The following is a 20,683-nucleotide window of genomic DNA, read 5'->3' on the forward strand; positions in this document are numbered from 1 at the left end:
TACTTTTCATCCCGCATTTATTTCATGTTGTCAAGTGCCGCTAGTGTTGTGACGGATACTTTTCGGCCAGTCGGTAAGAGGATGATAATTCTTCCATCTTGGGTCCACACGTTCCGTTGGCCGTGGCGGTCTTTTGCCCTCCGCAACACATCTTGTCGCACGGACGTCAGGGATTCGGTAATGAGCAGCTTCGTCCCTTTCAGAGATTTCTTCCGCCTCCAAACTTCGTCCCTGGTGCGGTAGCTGGTCAGACGAAAGATGATAGGCCTCCTTCCTTCACGGACGGCATCGGCGGCGGTTCTTCTTTGAGGGCCAAGGCGGTGAGATCTTTCGATGTGCTCCAGGGTGATGTGTTGTAGGTTTAGATTCCGGTGGAGAACGTCAAGTACCAGGGAGTCTGTATTTTCGTTTGATCTTTCAGGAATTCCATGCAGGAGGAGGCAGTTTCTCCGAGAGTACATTTCGAGGTCGTCGATTCTGATGGCATTTTCTGCCGCTTCCTTCCTTAAAATCTGCAGATCGGACTTCACAACTTTGAATGTGTCTTCAACCTCCTCCTTGAATTTCTTGAAGGAAGCGCAGAGATCTTGCAACGGTGTAACGGCGCTGCTGTCCACGCTGTTAGGGGCTGGCTGCTGCTCGACGATCTCTTGCAGGCGGCTCTCGAAGTCCCGTAGCATCGACTCCACACCGTCTACCCGAGTTGAAACTGTATTGATAGATGGCTTCGACATTGTAATCTTTGATTATTCAATTCCTGGTATCACAACACTTCACGACGCTTATGCAAATAGTTGCAAGTTGCCGGCGAGTGGAATATATAAAGTTCTAGATATAAATATCTCAATGAGCCAGGCTAAATTCGGGAGAAATTGCGGAGCTCCAACTACGCGTAGACCATACGGGCCGCCATCTTCACCTTTCACTATTTTCTCGATTTTTCTCAGGACCCGTGACTTAGCCAGGACTCGAACCCGGAACCTGGCGTTGTAGCGCGCTCTGCTAACCACTCTTTTTTTTTTACGTTACCACTATTTTTTTTATTGTCTCATTCTGATATACAAGTTATGGAATTACATTGTTTTTGACATAAGTGTATTACTGCTATTGCAATTTGTATTTCTATCTGGTTAACCTTTACATTTTTGTTTCACCTAAATTAAATATAAAGCACTAATAAGAAATTTGCATACCATTTCTTCCTTGCTTGGAGAGGAATTTTTACGTATTGTTCTTGCAAGAACATACTGAATTGTTTCTGAAAACTGCTCTCGTCATTGTGAAATATATATAATAAGTATTCTGTTATCAACCATTGTACTGCTCGTTGTTTTGTTGGTGGAAAAAAATTGAAATCAGGAAAAACTATATCTGTATCCGTAAACTTTGTTAATGAGGTGCGGCATATATGACTGAGCATTGTTCGCAATTTGTTCCATGCCGTGGAGGAGTTTCGACACTTCGTTATCCTGTGGGCTAAAGAGTCAGGCATGTTGCATGATATACAGTTAGGAGAGTCACTGATTCCATATTGGTATGTCCTATCTCTTGTCACTATAACACGATGAACCACTTTGTACCATATTGATTGGCCAGCTTTTGAAAGGTGTTTGGCGGAGATATTTTCCCATATTTGTGGCCAATTATGTGTATTGAAATCCCTGACTATTCGTGGTACTGTGTGCTTGAAACTATTGATTTCTCTATATAACTTTTTAACAGATGGTGTAATTGTCTCATGTCGTAATAACTGGTAGCATACCTGTAAAGCGATGTCCTTATAAAACAAAAACCTTTTAGGGATACTTTGGATATCGATGGGAGCTTCTAATGGAATGTTCCGTATTATCGTCTGTATACATGCTTGGGTCGTTGACTCGTGCAGTGAGAAAGCTGTTTGAAGGCCAGTCTGTACAAACAATGCTCTTGCCTGTGTGTTCACGTGTATTAGTGCCAACCCACCTGTCTTCTCTGATAACGTGACCTCATTTATTGCCACCCGGAAAATTGTATCGTGCCACAAAAAGCAGCCAACAGCTTTGTTGACCTTGGCTAAGTGCTGTGGTTTGAAGGGCAGGATTTTTGCTACATACCAAAGTTTAGAGAGAGCAAAAACGTTGATAAATCTTACTCGTGCTTTTAAACTCAGAAAGCGCATCTTGTTCACTCTGAGGACGTAGATTGCCCTCTCGCACGTGAGTTTACTATTAGCTTCGATCGTTTCATCGATATTTGCATAGAAGTTTATACCTAAAACTTTTATTTTCTTGTCTACAGGGATCTCCGTATTGTTTGTGAAAGGATTCTCCTTGCCAAGGGGCATCAGGAATGACTTTCGATTGTTTAGTTTTGCTCCTGATGTGAGCTCAAAAGTATGTATTTGGCTTTAAACACTGTACAGATCTCTTTCATCCTTGAGAAAGATCGTGACGTCGTCCATGAAACTGCCAACTTGTATTGTGGTGGAAGCCATAGAAATGCCCTGTAAATGATGCTGGATACTAAACAGAAAGGGGGCTATTGTGAGGACGTACAATGTACTACTCAAGGGACTACCTTGTAGTACACCCCGTCGCATTTTAAAACTTGTTGTCAACAAACCATTTATTTTGAGTTTTAGCAGCATATGATTATATAATATTTTTATCCAATTAATAAAAGTGTCTCCGAAGCCATATGGTTCTAAGACTTTGTACAGATATTCGTCGCTCACTCTGTCATATGCTTGGGAAAAGTCTAAAGATAGAATTGCCTCTGATGCATTCTTATTTTGTTTGGTAATATTTACGTCTCTTTCTCTTATCGTTTGCAGCAAGTGATGTATACTTTGAGACGTATTACAAGCGAACTGTAAATTGCCAATAAGTTTAACCATATATTTTTTTAGACGCTGATTTATGCACCTACTTATAAGTTTCATGTCACTACTCAATATTGAAATTGGCCTAAAATCTGTGAGGAATTTTGGATTTGCCTTTTTGGGAACTAACACTATAACTCCCGTGCTACTGGTCTTCCCTATTGTCCCTGTTGTCAACACTTCGTTGACCCATTCCGTTAATTCGTCTCCTATTAGATCCCAGAAACATTGATAGAATTCTGATGGTAATCCATCTTCGGCTGTAGTTTTATTCCTCGGAGCTTTGAATACTGCATCATGAACCTCCTTTTTACTAAACGGTTGTGTGAGCTCGGTTCTTTCATTTCCGTCAGTGATGCAGGAAGGTAGTTCAAAAAATTACATTGCGTTTCTGTTGGATTAAAGGCTTGACCAAGAAGATTTTTATAGTATTGCAAAAACCTGTCGTGTATACTATGAGGGCTGGTGACAACTTCACCGGAATCTAAAGTTAATTTATGAATAACGTGACTCCTGGCGTGTTTATGTTCTTGAAGAATGTGACTTAGTGTGGCTTGCTCGTCAGGGTCTATAGGAAGAATCTTGCTCTTTATTATTGCTGCAGATTTTCGTTTCCTATGTATAGCAAGTAATTGCGCTTTTATTTCATTTGCATAGGGACGATCGAAATTACCTTGCAGTGCTAAATGATGGAGATCATTCAAGACTGCATACAAAAAATTATATTTGTTTCTTTGATCTCTACTACCCTCTGCACTGAAGAATTTACTGACCTGACGAAATTTAGGCTTAACTCGAGTTTCCCACCACTCGATTAGGGTCTTTGCACTGGCCGAGAGGCCTTGAGTTCGTTCCACGTTTCCCTGATTAGCTGAACATAACTACCATTGCGTAATAATGTGCTATTTAAAAGCCAGTATCCGCTACCTTGTCGGGGTTTGATCAAATCTAAATTTATTTTGAGAATTGGGACACTATGGTCACTGAAGCATACTGGAAAATTTTGAACACTAATTCCTGAAATCTTGGTGCGACATAAAACCTATCGATCCTTGACGCACTATTGGAGGTGATATGTGTGTAACTTTGACTTTCGCCGTTGGCGTGTATCCAAGCGTCACGCAGTTTAACCCCTGCGTTAATTCATAGAGCGCACGTGAGAAGTTGTATCCTGGATTTTGATCTTGTGAACGAATTACGCAGTTAAAATCTCCCACTAGTATAGTGTCTAGTGTGTGGGATGTCAACTCTGGCCCTACAACTGTTGCAAAATAATCTTCTCTTTCCCGTCTGTTTTGTGTTCCTGACGGAGCATACACATTACAGAGAAACACTGAGCCTAATTTGGCACTTATTTGTCTGCCCGTGGGATGGGGCACTACATTACGTAAATCCAAGTGTCGCCTACATGCTATGGCAGTCCCTTGTGCAAAGGGAGTAAAATTGTTGTATACTTTAAACATGCTCAGTACAGAAAAATCGTCTATGGCGACCTCTTGTAAGAGGGCCACATCAATAGACGATTTAATGAGAAAGTCATTGAGAGCAATTATTTTGGTCTTACTTTGCATTTGATTCAAATTTATAGATGCCAAGGTAAATGTTTGCATGATTATAACTGTCCACAAAAGAAAACTAAACTTACTTACATTCATCAACATTACTAATCTCAAATTTCTGCCTATAATGCATTAACTATACTTTCCACTAAATAAATCTGGGGTAAGTTTGTTACTCGTCGAAGGTTTCTCTTTAGTTATATTTGCTGAATTACTTGTTAAACTAACCTTTGAAACATCTTGGTTTGGGGTACCAGGTTCTACTCTAAATTCGTTATGAACTATTGTGGAACTTACGCATTCATTATTTTTCTTCTTCTTTCTACGTAGCACCATGGACTCTTCCGTCACTGACCGTAACCTTGATACAGATCTTGACCTTGATTTCCTAGGAGAGGTAACTACGGGGAATTCTGCCTCCGCGAAGAAAGCACTTGGGGGTGGGGGCGGGGGTATGTGATGCATCTCCTCCGAAGTGTTCAATGTTGGCTGCTCCATCTCTTCCCTTCCTGTTGGTGCATTCTTCACACTAACTTCCTGTCTGGTACCTGTCTCCTCGTCGGTGATTCTGGGGCTATCCGTGTTCCCTCCATTGTTATCTCCTGACGCAGGGACTTCTGCAACTGATGGAGCTGAATCTCTCGGTTTAGTCCGTACGGGTAGCACAGTTGGTTCATATACCATCGGTACATTGTCAGCGGGTATATTAACCGGCCCCCTGCGGGGCTGGTTCCCAGAGGATCGACCCTTGGGACACTCAGCCACTACGTGACCATCTTCGGAACACGCGAGGCACGTACGTACCTTCCCAGGGTATGTTACCCAATAGGAGTCTCCATTCATTATTACATATGAGGGTATGGGTTTACGTAGTATCAGTTTGATCAAGACACGTCCAGTTCCAGTAGGGTAAATGTGATCTGCAGAGTATGTCTCGTCTTCAATTTTTAACACTTCCCCATAAGACCTCATGACACGACTTATCACTTCTGCACTTAATTCAATTGGTACTTCATGGATTCTGACAATTACATGTCGCTGGTGGGCCCATTCTACTTCAACTTTATGATCACCATCTACGTCACTATAGATTACCTCAGCACCAAAATCATTTAGTAACCGTTCTCCTACCACTTTTGTCGCAAATTTCACGTACAAACACTTACGAAAGTAATCTATTTCAAAACTGAGCACTTGGTTCGTAGGCACTTGGTAGACATCATGAAACCATCGATGAAAATCCAATGAGGTAGGTCTCGTTTTGACATCAAGGAAAACAAATTTCAAGGTGTTTTCTCTTTGTGTATTCATCGTGAACTATTCATCGTATCTTCACTGGCTCACGGTAATTGTAGTCAAAACCTCGCTTGCACTCCAAAGAAAAAAAGAACTAACACAACACTAGCAAACCGTATACGGCCCTAGCTAACTCGGAGAGTTCGATCACTAAGCCTTCTCACGCGAAGAGCGGAGCTCGCTACGAACTGATTCCTGCACAAGTTGCAGGCAGACTGCCACTCCGCCACGGAGGTCGACTCCAACTGAGCTACCCAGCAGAACTAACAAAGAAAGCTTAAATGTTATTGTTAAAGTGAGACATGGTATTTTCACATGAAAAACATTGTGGGGCCATTTTGGCATTTCAATTCCCGTGTTATACAGCAGTTCCCCTTTGGAAATAACATGCGAAAACTTTTATGTTCACTATATCAAAGCATAAATGCAAAGATTCAGTTTCCAGTCCTAAGAAATCTTTCTCAAAATTGGTGCAATACTGAGATAACAGCAAGCAAGCATCTTAAACAATGCACCTTAACATTAACAATGATTCAAGCTTTCTCGGATAGATGGCACTACACTAGCTTCTACAAATAAGACATTAAAATATGTTGACAACCGAGCAATGGAATTACGTTAAGAAAACTTTAGAGCGACAAAATTGAAGTTATATAATGTACATTAAAGATAAGTTTATTACTACTGTACAAAATCAAGTGTTTTTACAAACTTTTAGAGAGCTTCAGGAAGTTACGGAGTATTTTTGAGAAGAGACTTTGTACAACTATGACAATACTAAAATTGCAACACTTTAGAGTTTAACCAAGGAATAGAAGAGACGTCACTCTACAAGGGAAAATATGACAAGTCGAAAATCAAGTCAGTCAGTAGTATGCAGTGTGCAGATATTCTGAGTGCAAATTACTCTCATACTTTAAACGTGTATAATGTTATATAGAGCTACTACAACAAACACAGCTGAACTTTTGTAGTCATATAATTCAAAGTCCGTTAACTTGTTTGCCGCCTGCTTTGGAAGGTCTGTTCATAACGCCCCTTTTGAGCAAGCCGAGGTGGTTGTGAAACTGTGACGTCATATTTTTTGGCCATCCTTAGTGTGAAGGCAAGATGTGCTAGGAAAAATGTTCTGAGTAAGTGTGTGTGCAACGTCGAGAACAAAATTCTTGATCAGTCTTATCATTTGTTTGTTCAATACAAAACGAAAAATTGTAAAAGCAAAACAACAGAAAGTACTTCGTGTTTTGTCAATATTGTCGATATTTGAACCGCAGGATCCAAAAAAATTAAAAGGACAAATACCATAATGCAAAAGCAATGGATCCAGAGCTGCCCTTTTTTCAATCCTTTACAGCACTAACCGTGGGTAAATTTGTGTTTTTACTTATATTATTTTTTCTAGGCACCATTACATTCCTGTATTCTGTGTAATTTTTGTTGCGATGCTCTCAATATGTGTCTTTTCTATTAAAAACAAGACCGTTGTATGCTTTACAGTACTGAAAATAGCAGACACTCGGAGAAGTTTCATCTTGATGACGTCACAGAAAGCGTGCAGGGGTTGTAAACATGGGGGCTGGAAGAAAGGCGAGTTATGACTAGACCTTCAAGAGCGGGGAAAACTAGCGGTCTACGGACTTTGTTTGTAGTGGAACCACATGGAAAAGAGCCTGCAGTCCTGTTTCCACGTACTCTAGTTGTTTGTCTGTATGAACCAGTGTTGCCACAATCTGTAAGCACAATTTCCCTTTGCAAGGGGTAAAATTTCCCTTTTTCGCCCATTTTTTCCCTTCATCTAAAGAATTATTATTATTATTAATAATAATAATAATAAATATTATCACGGTTCGAATCCCGGCCCGAATCATATCATCACTCATCCCCATCTTTGCAATTAGCCAAAAGTGGCAGAAAAGTGAAGTAAAATAAACCAAATCAATAAATCAATAACTTTAAATGTCATTTTTGGAAGAATTAGATTTTATTGCTAAACCAAGTCAATTTTTTCGTTTTGAGATGAAAGCTACGTTAAAGTTGGCAACTTTAAGTAAGTAAGATTTTCTTAAGTAAAAAGTCAAACACACGAACAGAGATTGGATTTAGGGAGGCCAATGCCCCTTGTCTTCATCACACCATCAGAAGAAAATTAAAAATATTCTACACAAAATGCTGTTCTAGTAAGGCGTAGATGAAACGTCACTTCCTTTAAATATGAAGAGTTTGTGTGGAAAATCACATTTTTGCCTCCCATCAAAATTTTTAAATTCGACGCATGTGTATGGGGGTTATTCCTGAGTAAACAAAAAATATTTAGTACATACCTGAGTAAATGTTCCATTCTGGTAAATTTCACATATTAGGTGGAACTTCTAAAACACATCAAGTTTTCTTTAGTCACTTCTTGCCACTCCGCACGGAATTTTTAAACTCGTTTCCGCTGTGTTTTCTCATCTTCCGATAATTCTCCACGACGTTTTCTACGTAATATATTCTGGAGTTGCAGATCGTTTCCTTTGCTTCCCTTGTTCTTCCATCGTCCAAGACAGACACAACCTTCCCTTCCACCAAACACTCGCATACGAATAACCCAGTGGGCCTCCCCGATGGCGCAGTGGTAGCGCAATTGCCTTGTAATCAAGGGGTCCCGGATTAGATACCCGGTGGAGGCACAAGTGGTTCGGATCCCACTTTAAACAGTAGGCCCAGGCCCGATTAGCCTCACTGTGCATAAAGTGGACTTAAAACAGCAACTCAAACTAAACCAAACGAATAACCCAGTGTCCAATTAAGACTGAAGAAAATATAGTTTGCGACAAAGAGAACTTTATGGTTTGCACGTGCAGTGTTGAGGGAAAATTCAGTGAACCGCGGAAAGCTTTTCATAAACAATACCAGACTCAAACTCCCAAAGCCGGGACATAAGGGTGAATGGTCAATGACCTCCGGCCCCAAAAGGTAGCCAGATGTGGACAAACCCAAATTCCACCCTTCCTCTCAGAACAAAGTATACGACAAAATAAAAGAAAAAGTACTCATTTTCAAAACAGGAATCACTTATAAGGTTTAATATAATTAATTTTGAGTCTGTCTTAAAATTTCCCTGAAAATCCGCTATTTTTCATCAAATTTCCCTTTTCCCTTTTCACTTATAATTAGCTCCCAATTTCCCTTCAAAAAGGGAAATTTCCCTTCATGTGGCAACACTGGTATGAACGCCCCCGCTTGGAGAGGAGAGACAGAGTGTATCATGCTTCCTTATGGCCCTACCCATACAGCACACGAAGTCAGAATCATGTTTCTGAAAGGTTATGAAGTCTCATTTACATAACATACTTCAAAGTTTCCCTGTCGTGGTTGCTTTAACGTTGCGTTGTGCTTTCATTTCTGCCGCTCGTTACATCTTACACAGGGATGTTTCGGCGTAGTTAATACGTGCGATATCTGCCTCGTTGGTGCTCATCATCCACTGCGCCAAAGAAGTTGCACCGACCGCACCAACGAATCAAAACACAAATGAGTAGCGTGGTTTGAGCTTCGTTTCATTGGACGATCGTCTTTGTAAAGGCAGAGGTAAGTGTATTAATATTTACTTTTTTAACAGTAGTCTTTTTTACGACGAAAATACAGAATTCCCAACATTAAATAAATTAAATATAGCCTACTATAATTAATTCTGCTTCCTCCATGATTGAAAACAAAGTCAGTTTCAGATTAGTGCGAAAAGTATGTTACTTTTATTGTGAAATTAAAGTGGTGTGTGTGAACATACATATATTAAAAAATATATATACAAACACACAACAGAATTACTCACGTACCGTGTAATTTATTTCCTATTTCTACGTGCAACGTAATCAAGCATGTAGCGTTTGTTATCATTCTGCCGAGCGTGGCTGACTATCGCGGGACCGTTTACCCCTCGAGAATTACGTCGAAATTTTTTTAATCGACAGATTTCAATGTTTTATGTAATGTAAAAGTGGTTCCAGCGTTAGGAAAGCACAAATAACGGATATATTTGATACCATAGAATGGCACACGTAAGTTAAAATCTTAAATTTCTAAGTATTTTCGCCGCTTTTTGTTGGTAAAAATTTTTTGTATGTACAGTAAAATAACGAAAGAACGCGCCGAAAAAGACTATCAGTACCAAACCTAACAATCCTAACCTAACTATGTAAAATTATAGCTGCTTTTGTGGAAAGTCGTTTTGGGTGCTATATTCAATTGCGTGAAGCCTTCGGGCTGTTCTGCTTCACAGTAAAGTAACATGCTAAGGTAACAAACGTGCTTTACTTCACAATAACACATTTCCGAGCGCTAAAATCAACTGAAAACGTTCATAAACAACAAAATCTCCATAAACAATGCAAGATATTTCACTTTCTTTTGGGGGTACAGAGGGACAAGGATACCACTATTGCAGTGAACATTTCCAGTGCACACAAATAAAATAACGTGGAAGAATACTGCAAAGTGTTCCGTTGTGTACTGCTGCTGCTGCTAATGTCACTTGACGTTGGTATGAATAATTATCACAGAACCTAAATGCTTTCATTGTTAGGTTTGGCAGCTCAAATGTAGGGCTGTTAGCATTAAAATTCCTTCCGTAAATACTTTACAATGCCCGTGATGTAGGTATGAAGGGGTATTACATTCCTAAATGCATTTGTTAGGTTAGGCAGGCCAGGTTTAGGGCTGTTGTGATAGCAATTCCATATGCTATTCTCATCACCTGGTGAAGAAGCTGTGGCCTAAATATACACCTTTTGCATTTACAGTATAACCCCCCCCCCTAAATTTTGCACAAAACGTGCCCTATTCTTTGAAGAAGAAAATTTTCTATCTTTCCTGTGTATAGTGAAGAGGTGTAGAATACCTTGTGAAATAGTTTCCTAGTTCCTGGGTGTGTGGTTTCGCGTATGTCAGTTCACTCTGGTGCAGTGGCGTGGCGTGACTTTTTCAAAAGTGTTACCGGCTATCAGTACGACAATTATGCCTCCTAGACGTTATCACCCCCCTCCCTCCCTGTAAAGAAAACATGTCTTCGAGCTAGATATTTGTTCTTTCGTTCTTGTTTTGCAATCAGCACAGTGACTTAGCCACAAACACTCGTGGAAAGAACTACCACTCATGAGACAGTTACCACGAAAATCCAATGAATAGTGGTCGACCCTTGTCAATTCTTCATCTGTCTGTCTCTTTGCCATGAGCTGCGAAGGGGAAGACGAAGATCCACACTTTTCTTGGGTCAGTTTGACGTTTGTGTGGTGAGCACTGAGCTGAGCAGACGACAGAACTCCGCTCCTTCGTGGGAGGGAAACCCAGCTGTACATACTACTGTTGCCAACTTAGTATTTTGGAGCAAGGTTTGTCCAAATCACGAATCACACCAAAGAACTATATTTTCGTCTATTACCTAACTGGTCTCAGTTGCAGTTCAATCCCTCCTTGGCTCTGCAGTCTACCTCTAGTTGCTTACCAGAAATGGTATTCTTATTTTAGGCAGGATTTAGCTCTTTTCTGCCAATCCGATGTGACAACACTGGCTGATCCGGTACGTACGAACGGCAACAGGGCCCCTTAACAGGCATATGAACAACCCCATAAAGTCCTTCCCCGCTCTTTCCTTGCATGGGCCTCCCTTGTTGCCTCTTCAGGGTAGCGGAACGGCCTCCCTCTTCGCTTCTGTCGGCTGCAGAAAAAAATGTCCTAGGCAATATCTACTCGACGGCAACGGGGTTCATTAACGTATTTAACAATGTTGTCATTTTATTGAAACAACTTTTTAATTCTTTACATTTTGCTGTTACCTGCGGTAACACCGGCTACATGCACGCCACGCCTCTGCTCTGGTGCAAATGAAACATATATGTAGATTAACTTATACTTTAATAACATCAAGCACGTAAATAACACGAAATATAATGAAGGTTTCCACACAAATGTACACGAATATGACGAGGCGTACAACACACGTACGTCGCCTCACGACTCTACTCGGACTCACACTGCGCATGCGCACACTGCATGGCAACAAGCTTAATAAGAATGACAATTCGTTTGAACATCACGGCCCCTCTTGGAAGATCAGCTTCCAAAATTAGAATACACAATAATTATTACCTTTTACAATATAACATATTACACTTGAATACATAGATTACAATAAACACAAATTTCCTTTCTGGTTACATATTTACACTTTCTCAATTGGTAGAGGTGCAAGCTTCATAAGAGGCCTCTTTAGTTCACCGTCTTTAGTTTTAACAGTTGCAACTCTTACCAAACCATCTTGTCCTTTGTGAGTTTCGATAACTCTACCTAATTTCCACTTCAATGTGGGTACGTTATCTTCCTTTATTAACACTAAATCATTGACTTGAAGGTTAGGCAATCTCTTCTGCCACTTCGGTCTACTTTGAAGTCCAGATATGTACTCCAAATGCCATTTTCTCCAAAAATGCTGCACGATTTGTTGACACCTTTGCCAACGCGTCAGGCGGTTAATTTTGCTCTTGGTGAAATCATCTTCTGGAATGTTAAGTAGGTTGTCGCCAGTCAGGAAATGCCCTGGCGTAAGTGCTGTCAGGTCATTGGGGTCACTTGACATGGCTGTGATTGGACGAGAGTTCAAACAACCTTCTATCTGCACTAATACTGTGTAAAGCTCTTCAAAATTCAACACAGCATTGCCCACAACACGTTTCAAATGATATTTTATGCATTTTATGTTACTTTCCCAAATCCCGCCAAACCAAGGTGAGGAAGGGGGATTAAAATGCCACTTGATTCCTTCATTTGTCAGAAAGTTATGCACAGTTTCTCTATGGTTCGATTCTCTCAAAAAATACAACATTTTATGCAATAGTTTGTCAGCTCCTACATACTGAGTACCACAATCAGAATACAGGTTAGCAGGTTTTCCTCTACGAAATATGAATCGTCTCAAACATGCAATAAAATTAGTAGAAAGACATATAAACAAAACAATGTAACCCTTGATTGTTTTATGAGATTTCAAAAATCCAGACTTAATTGAAATGGGACCTGCAAAGTCAGTGCCTGTGTTAACAAAAGGTCTTGCTTCGTTTACTCTAGGAGGCGGTAAACTTCCCATCAATTGTTTAGCTGTAATAGCCTTGGCACGTCTACAAATAACACATTTGTTCACTATGCTACGAACCATATCTCGAAGCCCAACTATCCAATATGTTTGTGTCACAATAGCTTGTAACAGTCGCGGATTTGCATGGAGATTTTTCACATGTTCATGTCTCAATAATAGTTCAGTAAACGGATGATTTTTGGGTAACACTATAGGATGTTTCTTATCTGAAGACACATCAGCATTATGTAAACGCCCACCTACTCGTAACACACAATTATTGTCAATGAATGGACTCAACGAAAGAAGTTTACTGGATGAGGGGAGCTCCTGTTCTGCTTGTAAACAGTTAACCTCGCTCTCATACGCTTCACGTTGGGTGACCTTGACCCAAAACTCAGTCGCAGCTGATAACTCTTCGGTTGTCAACGTCTGCTCTTTTCGCTGCATGGATGGCGCTCTACAGTTGCTTATGAATCTAGACATCCAAGCAGTAACACGTATCAATCTCAAGAATGATGAGAATCTCTGCAATAACTCCTTAGTGTCAAAGGTTGTAGTCAACAGCACCCGAATCCTTGTTTTTCTTTCCTCCCTTTTTATTTCTTCACTTTCCACTGTAGATGATTCATGCATAGGCAACTCGGGCAAATAAAGAAATGATGGACCATTCCACCATAAATGAGCTTCACACAACTGTGTAGGAAAAGCACCACGAGAACCAATGTCCGCAGGGTTTTCTTTCGAACGCACATGAAACCACTGTTGAGGATTCGTCAGTTCATGAATGAGTGAAACTCGGTTCGAAACAAATGTACTTCATCTGGATGGATCTGATTTAATCCAACATAGGGTGATCTGGGAATCAGACCAAAGGAAAATATCGTCTATATGCAATGACAATGATGACTGCACAACACTAATCAATTTGGCTAACAACACAGCAGCACATAACTCTAAACGTGGCAATGTTACAAGTTTTATGGGAGCAAGCTTTGTTTTCGAAACTAACAATCTGACTGTAACAGCGTTGTCATCATATACTGTTCGTAGATACACAATAGCACATGTACCTTTCTCACTGGCATCACAAAAACCAATCAGTTGACACAAAGTTGGTTCTCTACATTTTAAGCATCGTGGCAACTGTATGCTCTGTAACACATGTAATTCAGCACAATGTCTTTCCCATATTTCTCTTATGTCACTAGGAATAGGTTCATCCCAATTTAACTGTTCCTTCCACAGTGATTGAATTAATATTTTAGCTAACATAGTGACTGGGGCTAGTAATCCGAGTGGATCAAATATGCGAGCTACCTCAGACAACAACAACCTTTTGGTTAATACAGGGTGTTCACTAGGTGGGTTAATGATGAAACTCAAATGATCAGTATCCGGGTGCCACACAAGGCCAAGAGGTCTTATGAATTCGCTTTTATGGACGGAAGATATTGTAGGTTTCTCTCGCAAATGCTCAGGAATACTGTTCAACACGTCCGCATGATTTGACGTCCACTTATGCAACTCAAATCCACCCTTTCTCAACAATTGTGTCAATTGTTGCTGCATCTCTATTGCTTCTGGAACACTGTCAGCTCCACTGCACAAATCGTCCATATAAAACTGTTTCTTTAAGACTTCTGCCGCAATCGGGTAATTTTCACCTTCATCGTCTGCTAACTGACGTAACACTCTCGTAGCAAGAAAATCAGCTGGTGCCGTGCCATACGTGAGCGTATTTAAACGATAAACAATCACAGGTTGATTGGGGGATTCTCTCCACAAAATTAATTGGTAGTCTCTGTCCTGAAGATCCACCTTTATCTGGCGATACATCATACGAACATCACTCGTCAATGCAATAAGATGGCCACGAAAACGTAACAAAATGGATAGTAACTCTGGCTGTTGTTTACCTCCATTCATTAACACGTCATTCAAGGACACGCCTGTGCTAGTTTTACTCGATCCATTAAAAACTACTCTCAGTTTCGTACTTGTGCTTGTCTCCTTTTGTTATAGAATGATGCGGAATGAAATAAGAATCAGCGGGGGTGCTGGGTGGTTCACAGTCCGCCACTGGTGTCATATGATTCAACGCAATGTACTCTTGCATGAATGACTGGTATTGTTCTAGTCTCTGGCTATCAACTCGAAGCCTACGCTCTTGACTAAGCAAACATTTCATCGCCTTATCCTTTGAATAACCTAACTCGTCGCGGTTGACCTTAAATGGTAAGCGTACGACGTACCGACCATCATCCTCGCGATAATGTGTTCGTACGAAATGTTCCTCGCACAATTGCTCTTCTTGACTCGGCACTCGTAAGTTAGGAATCTCCTCCGATTCAAAAAACTTATTCAGTGTTTCGTTCAGATAATTTTCTTGGACAACAATGTGATAAGAAGACAGAGATTGTTGAGGTCTTTGTTGAGGAGTTTTGCCACAAACAACCCATCCCAAGCGGGTTTGAATAGCCACTGGTTCATTCATTCTCCCCTCTCTTCTTCCACTCATTAGTAACAATGGGAAAAGATCAGCCCCGATAAGCAACTGAATAGTGTCAGGTTTGTGATATGAAGGATCGGCAAGTTCAAGGTTTCGTAAATGTTTAAAACTCAGAGTGTTTGGTACACACGCTTGTGGCACTGTGTTGGATATTTTCTTCACAATTAAGGGCGAGCAATGATAGGATCTGTCCCCGTTTTTAGAGAGTATGTTCAAATCAACAGTAGAGTGTGAATTGCCGGCATTTACACCCGAAATTCCAGTAACCGACACGAACACTTTTTTACGTTTCAAGCCTAATAATTGGGCTGCGTTCTCGCTCAAAAATGACTTTTCACTAGCACTATCCAAAAGTGCTCGCAGGGAGTGAAGCTGATTTTGTTTATCCTTTACTCTCACAACAGCAGTCGGTAACAAGACACGCGTTGCGTCACACTGCGTATCAGCTGTTATGTGCGACACCACTTGCGGCGTTGCCAAGTTTCCACTTACCTTAGCTCTTTGCGAAGTTTCACGATGGATAGACGTGTGGTGAGACTTACCACAAGACCTACACGAGCCTGATTTACACCTATCCACAAAATGGGAATTATCAAGGCAGTTGAAACACAAGCCTTTCGATTTCACAAACACTTCCCTCTCTGGCACAGATAGGCTCATATATTCTTCACATTTACTCAAAAAATGCGATTCTCGACACATAGGGCAAGAGGACGACACGTGAAATGAATTAGCACTTCTTCTAGCACTGGGTTCACTGTGGGGGGTGGGGGGTTTCCTTTGGGATCCTGGTTTCGGGTCCTTGGAAGATGCAGATGCTGCGAGCGCTCTCGCTCTGTTGTCCAGGAAGCCGCTCAGCTGTTCGAAAGTAGGAAGTTGCTCTGACGACACGCTCAGCTCCCATTGTTGCCTCGAAGTACTGTCCAATTTCTCCACGGTATGAAACACTAGGATAGCGTCCCAATGCTGCACTGGAATGTCCAACACACGTAAAACTCGAACACATTCTGTTGTCACATCAACCAGCTTGCGTAAGCCGACAGCAGACTCAGTTTGTAATGAGGGTTGGGACACAAGCCGCTTAATTGTGTCGTTCACTAGCGCGTGTTTCTGTTCATATCTGTTAGTCAGAATGTCCCATGCTTCTTTGTAATTCGAATCGGTTATCGCTATAGACTGTAACAATAACGCGGGTTCACCACGGACGCTCGATTTCAAATACTGCAGTTTTTGCGCGGGCGAAAGTGACGCGTTGTTGTGTACGGACGCCACGAACAAGTCTCTAAAAGAAAGCCACTGCTGCAGATTTCCTGTAAAAGTAGGCAAATCCAATCTTGGTAGACGCACATCACTCACTGTCTTTGTCTCGGTCACGGTCACGGTAGTTTGCTGTTTTTTCGCGATGTATAACTTGGCCAATGCTTCGTCGAGCCTGTCTTGCACTGAACCAATTTCCTCATCATATTGCTCAAACTGTTCGTCGGTGCACTTTTCAGAGATTTCATGGATCAGTTTTTGAGTGTCTTCTGTCAGTTGTAATGCTTTGTCTATGTACACTAAAACATTACCTTCGGTGAGATCATCTGCCGCCAATTTCTTCTCCAAACGTGTGACGTCACGTTTGAGAAGACGTTTGTTTGAAAGTATTTGCTCCATATTTAAGTCTCAAAACACGTAAAGTACATACACGAAGATCACAGTCACACCCGGCAAGGATACGATGCACAGAATTGCCGTTAAGCACAAAACCACTGTCTCTCGAAGCTCAAACACAAAGCCGTTAATAAGGCGCACTTTCTCAGCGGGAACACAATGGATGACCGGGCCGTAACGAATCGAATCAACCATTTATCCGGCCCGGAGGACCATGAAATAGTTTCCTAGTTCCTGGGTGTGTGGTTTCGCGTATGTCAGTTTACTCTGGTGCAAATGAAACATATATGTAGATTAACTTATACTTTAATAACATCAAGCACGTAAATAACACGAAATATAATGAAGGTTTCCACACAAATGTACACGAATATGACGAGGCGTACAACACACGTACGTCGCCTCACGACTCTACTCGGACTCACACTGCGCATGCGCACACTGCATGGCATCAAGCTTAATAAGAATGACAATTCGTCTGAACACCTTGTACCATATAAGTTGTTACTTTCCCAGCCTCTATCTAAAAATATTCACGTTTCAACTAATTCATTCTGCGATATTGTTACAATGTGTAAATTGAGGGCAGCACCATTGTCATGCAGTTTTTTGAATTTTACACACTGTGGCTAGATGAGTAGATAGCAACAGCTATGCCTGCTTCGAGATATGTGCTGACATGTAACAAAAACTTTTTTTGCCTTTTTGTATGCATAAACCTGAGCTGCCTAACCTACTCATGTGTGCATCCTATCTATAGCAGAAATAAATATGTGAATAGTATAGGTAAGTCAAGTTTAGGTTATTTCTGCTATTGGATGCATACGTCAGTAGGTTAGGCAGGTCAGGTTTATACATACTGTATAAAAGGCCCAAAAATACTTTTTGTTACATGTTCGCACATGTCTCCAAGCTGTTTTTCCCAACTCTATTTTTGATTACATTGCTTGCAAAAAAATAATTGTCACATTCTTGCAAACTTATGCAATCAGACTTTGTTTTAAATATGGATGGGATCTACAACATGCACGAAGAAAAAATTGTAAATTATTTTTGAATCTCTATTCTTGTTACTTCAGCTCTCCTTTGGTGGCAATAATAAAATTAGCCGTTGATAACACAAAATGTACATGACACTCTTAATCAAAATTCTGTTTACATTTAAGTATACAATTATAGACAAAACAGACATGGTACTGGCTACCATAGCCCTCTGAAAAATACAGCATACCATGACTTGCAGTAGTGTCACAGTGCTGTGACTGGTTACATGTATATTATTACAGGGTATGACTGAAGATGACCGGACCCCTCTCCGATTTTCTTCATATTTGGCATACTTACAAATTGAGGCCTGCTAATGACGAATCTGAAGTTAAAATTTGTCTGAAACGTCTAGAAATTGCAAAATAATTGCGTTTCATTGACGCTAGACCAAAGAACCATCGACGTGTGGTTAGGTTAGTTCCGGTTAGGTTAGGCAAACATAGCAAAAATTTCGTGTCGTGGTAGTATCAGGATCTAGAAATTGCAAAATAATTGCGAACCATTGACGCTAGCCCCACGAACCATTGACGTGTGGTTAGGTTAGGCAAACATAGTTAAAATTTCATGTCGTAGTAGTATCAGGAATATATATATATATATATTTGCTTGTGAAACAAAAAAAATCGCGAAAATAGACTGTTTCCATTCCGAAAACAAACGCCTTATTTTAGCTTATTTTGCAATTTCTAGACGTTTCCGACAACTTTTAACTTCAGATTCGTGATTACGAGGCCTCAATTAGTGAGTATGCCAAATATGAAGAAAATCGGAGAAGGGTCCGGTCATCTTCAGTCGTTCCTATTACAGTGACCAACTGTGCCAGGTGATGAAGCTAATGCTTTTATTATTATTATTATTTAATCTGGTCTCATTATTCATTGTAATATGAGGAATGTTTGTTACGAGACACACACTAATTCATAAGAGATTGTGTTGTATTATTAGTTTCCATGCTGCTTATCAGGTTAGGCAGTTATGTGCACGGGTTAAGTAAGCACCACTCTAAAAATTTGTCAGCTTTTCCAATATTTTCACCATTAATCACCACTTGGGTATTTTTTCTTTGTCAAAACTTAATTTCTAATTTTATTTATTCTTTACTTGCACCAGTCGTTAAGTTACTCAGTTAGGCTTATCACTTGTAAGCAGAGAATGCATGTTTTCCTTTCATTGTATCTGGCAGTATCTGTTTTTAAATTTTGTGATACACATTTTGAGAGCCAAACTACAACTGTTTAAAAAAAGTATGTTCTCTACTCAATTTTTTTTCCTCGATCTCCAGTCTTTTGAGGATGGAGGTATGACTTATTTTCTGGTGAGGCTTGAGATGCCCTGCATACATAGGCATGTGGTTAAAATCAAACCAAATTGTTCCAAGGAAGGTCAGCAATCGAGGAGAGGAGAATATCAAAAAGTTCAATCAGTTTTATTTGTTTTAAACATATGTGCAAGCATAGGTGCACCCAGGAATTTTTGTATGAGAGGGGTTGGGGGTTGTCAACCAAATGAAAATGTGAGTCTGCTAGTTAGGTGGACCTTAGTGGTACTAAATGGTTAATAAGTAGTTATATAAACATCATAGCCAGGAACATGCCTCTTATAAAAAAATAATTAAAAAAATACACCTAATATAGTTCTTATTCTCAAGCAACAATTTTAGTGCTGGATGAATTGAAAGTCCGTCAAAATGGTGCTTCGATTGATAAATGCTGCTGTGCCATTCCAGACAATTTAATCCTACTATTTTAAAATGCTACAAGGTTGAATAATTTTCCATTATAAAATTGTGGGGGTGGGAGTAATTTGCTGTAATGGTAATAATGGTCCCACAGTTGGGGAGGGGGGGGGGTGAATGTTCAATTGCAATGTTATGGGGGAAATGAAACATTAACTCCAACCTTGGATGTGGGGTAGGTTCCACCACTACCATTTTTATAGTCTACATTAATTCCACTATAAGTCACCCATCAAAATAATCCTGTCAGTTCATTACTGACTGTTGACTGTTGCGTGTAATGGTTGTGTTCGGGCTGGGGTAGAATATACCCAATGTCCAAGGTTGCGTTATTGTTTCTGCAATTTGTATTCTATTCACTACCCAGCATTTCACATGTTAATTCATAAGTAATTTATTCGACTACTCATCCACATGAGGAATCCAATTTAAATAGAAATAAATTACTACTGATTTAATTCAAAAATTTCTTCTTTTAGGAACTGTTCACCAACACTGGCCAAATGCTAGAGCAAGAGGTGTCTAATATGGCAGAAGTGGCGTGTGCGGGTCAAACTCAGAAACAACAAACAAAACAAGTAAGTTATAATGATGTAATGGAAACGGATAATTTGCATTTTTTTACTCACAAAAGTCATGAAAAGCAATACACTGATTCAGATTAACATATTTACACTGCAGTTACAGAAACCTAACCACGAATTAGATATTTGCCGGGATTGTGCTAGTTTTAAAGTGTAATCTACCATCACATAATCCTTGATTTACAGTGAGAACATTGGCATCAGCAAGATATAGATATCTGCCATTTCTCCCATCAGCCATTGTTCCTCCCACCAGACAGCTTGCTAAAGGCATATATAGCAAGAAAACTTGGTGAAACTTTTCCCCTCCATATGGCAAGCATAAAAAT

General features: G+C 40.3%; 2 protein-coding genes across 2 annotated transcripts; both read right to left on the minus strand.

The window, feature by feature from the left end:
- Positions 1–13,642: 13,642 nt before the first annotated feature.
- LOC145988085 (uncharacterized) lies at positions 13,643–14,662 on the minus strand. The gene has a single exon (XM_083122919.1). The coding sequence runs from the start codon at positions 14,660–14,662 to the stop codon at positions 13,643–13,645; it is 1,020 nt and encodes a 339-aa protein (XP_082979045.1).
- A 136-nt stretch (positions 14,663–14,798) lies between these two features.
- LOC145988086 (uncharacterized) lies at positions 14,799–16,991 on the minus strand. Its single transcript, XM_083122920.1, has one exon. It carries the CDS (start codon positions 16,989–16,991, stop codon positions 14,799–14,801), a length of 2,193 nt encoding a protein of 730 aa, XP_082979046.1.
- Between the last annotated feature and the right edge of the window lie 3,692 nt (positions 16,992–20,683).

Source organism: Lepisma saccharinum, chromosome 5, assembly GCF_977018435.1.
Source record: "Lepisma saccharinum chromosome 5, izLepSacc3.1, whole genome shotgun sequence".
Classification (NCBI taxonomy): Eukaryota; Metazoa; Arthropoda; class Insecta; order Zygentoma; family Lepismatidae; genus Lepisma; species Lepisma saccharinum.

Excerpts from the sequence above, each read along its gene's own strand:
- LOC145988085 (XM_083122919.1), bottom strand. The coding sequence starts at position 14,662 with ATGTATCGCCAGATAAAGGTGGATCTTCAGGACAGAGACTACCAATTA.
- LOC145988086 (XM_083122920.1), bottom strand. The coding sequence starts at position 16,991 with ATGGAGCAAATACTTTCAAACAAACGTCTTCTCAAACGTGACGTCACA.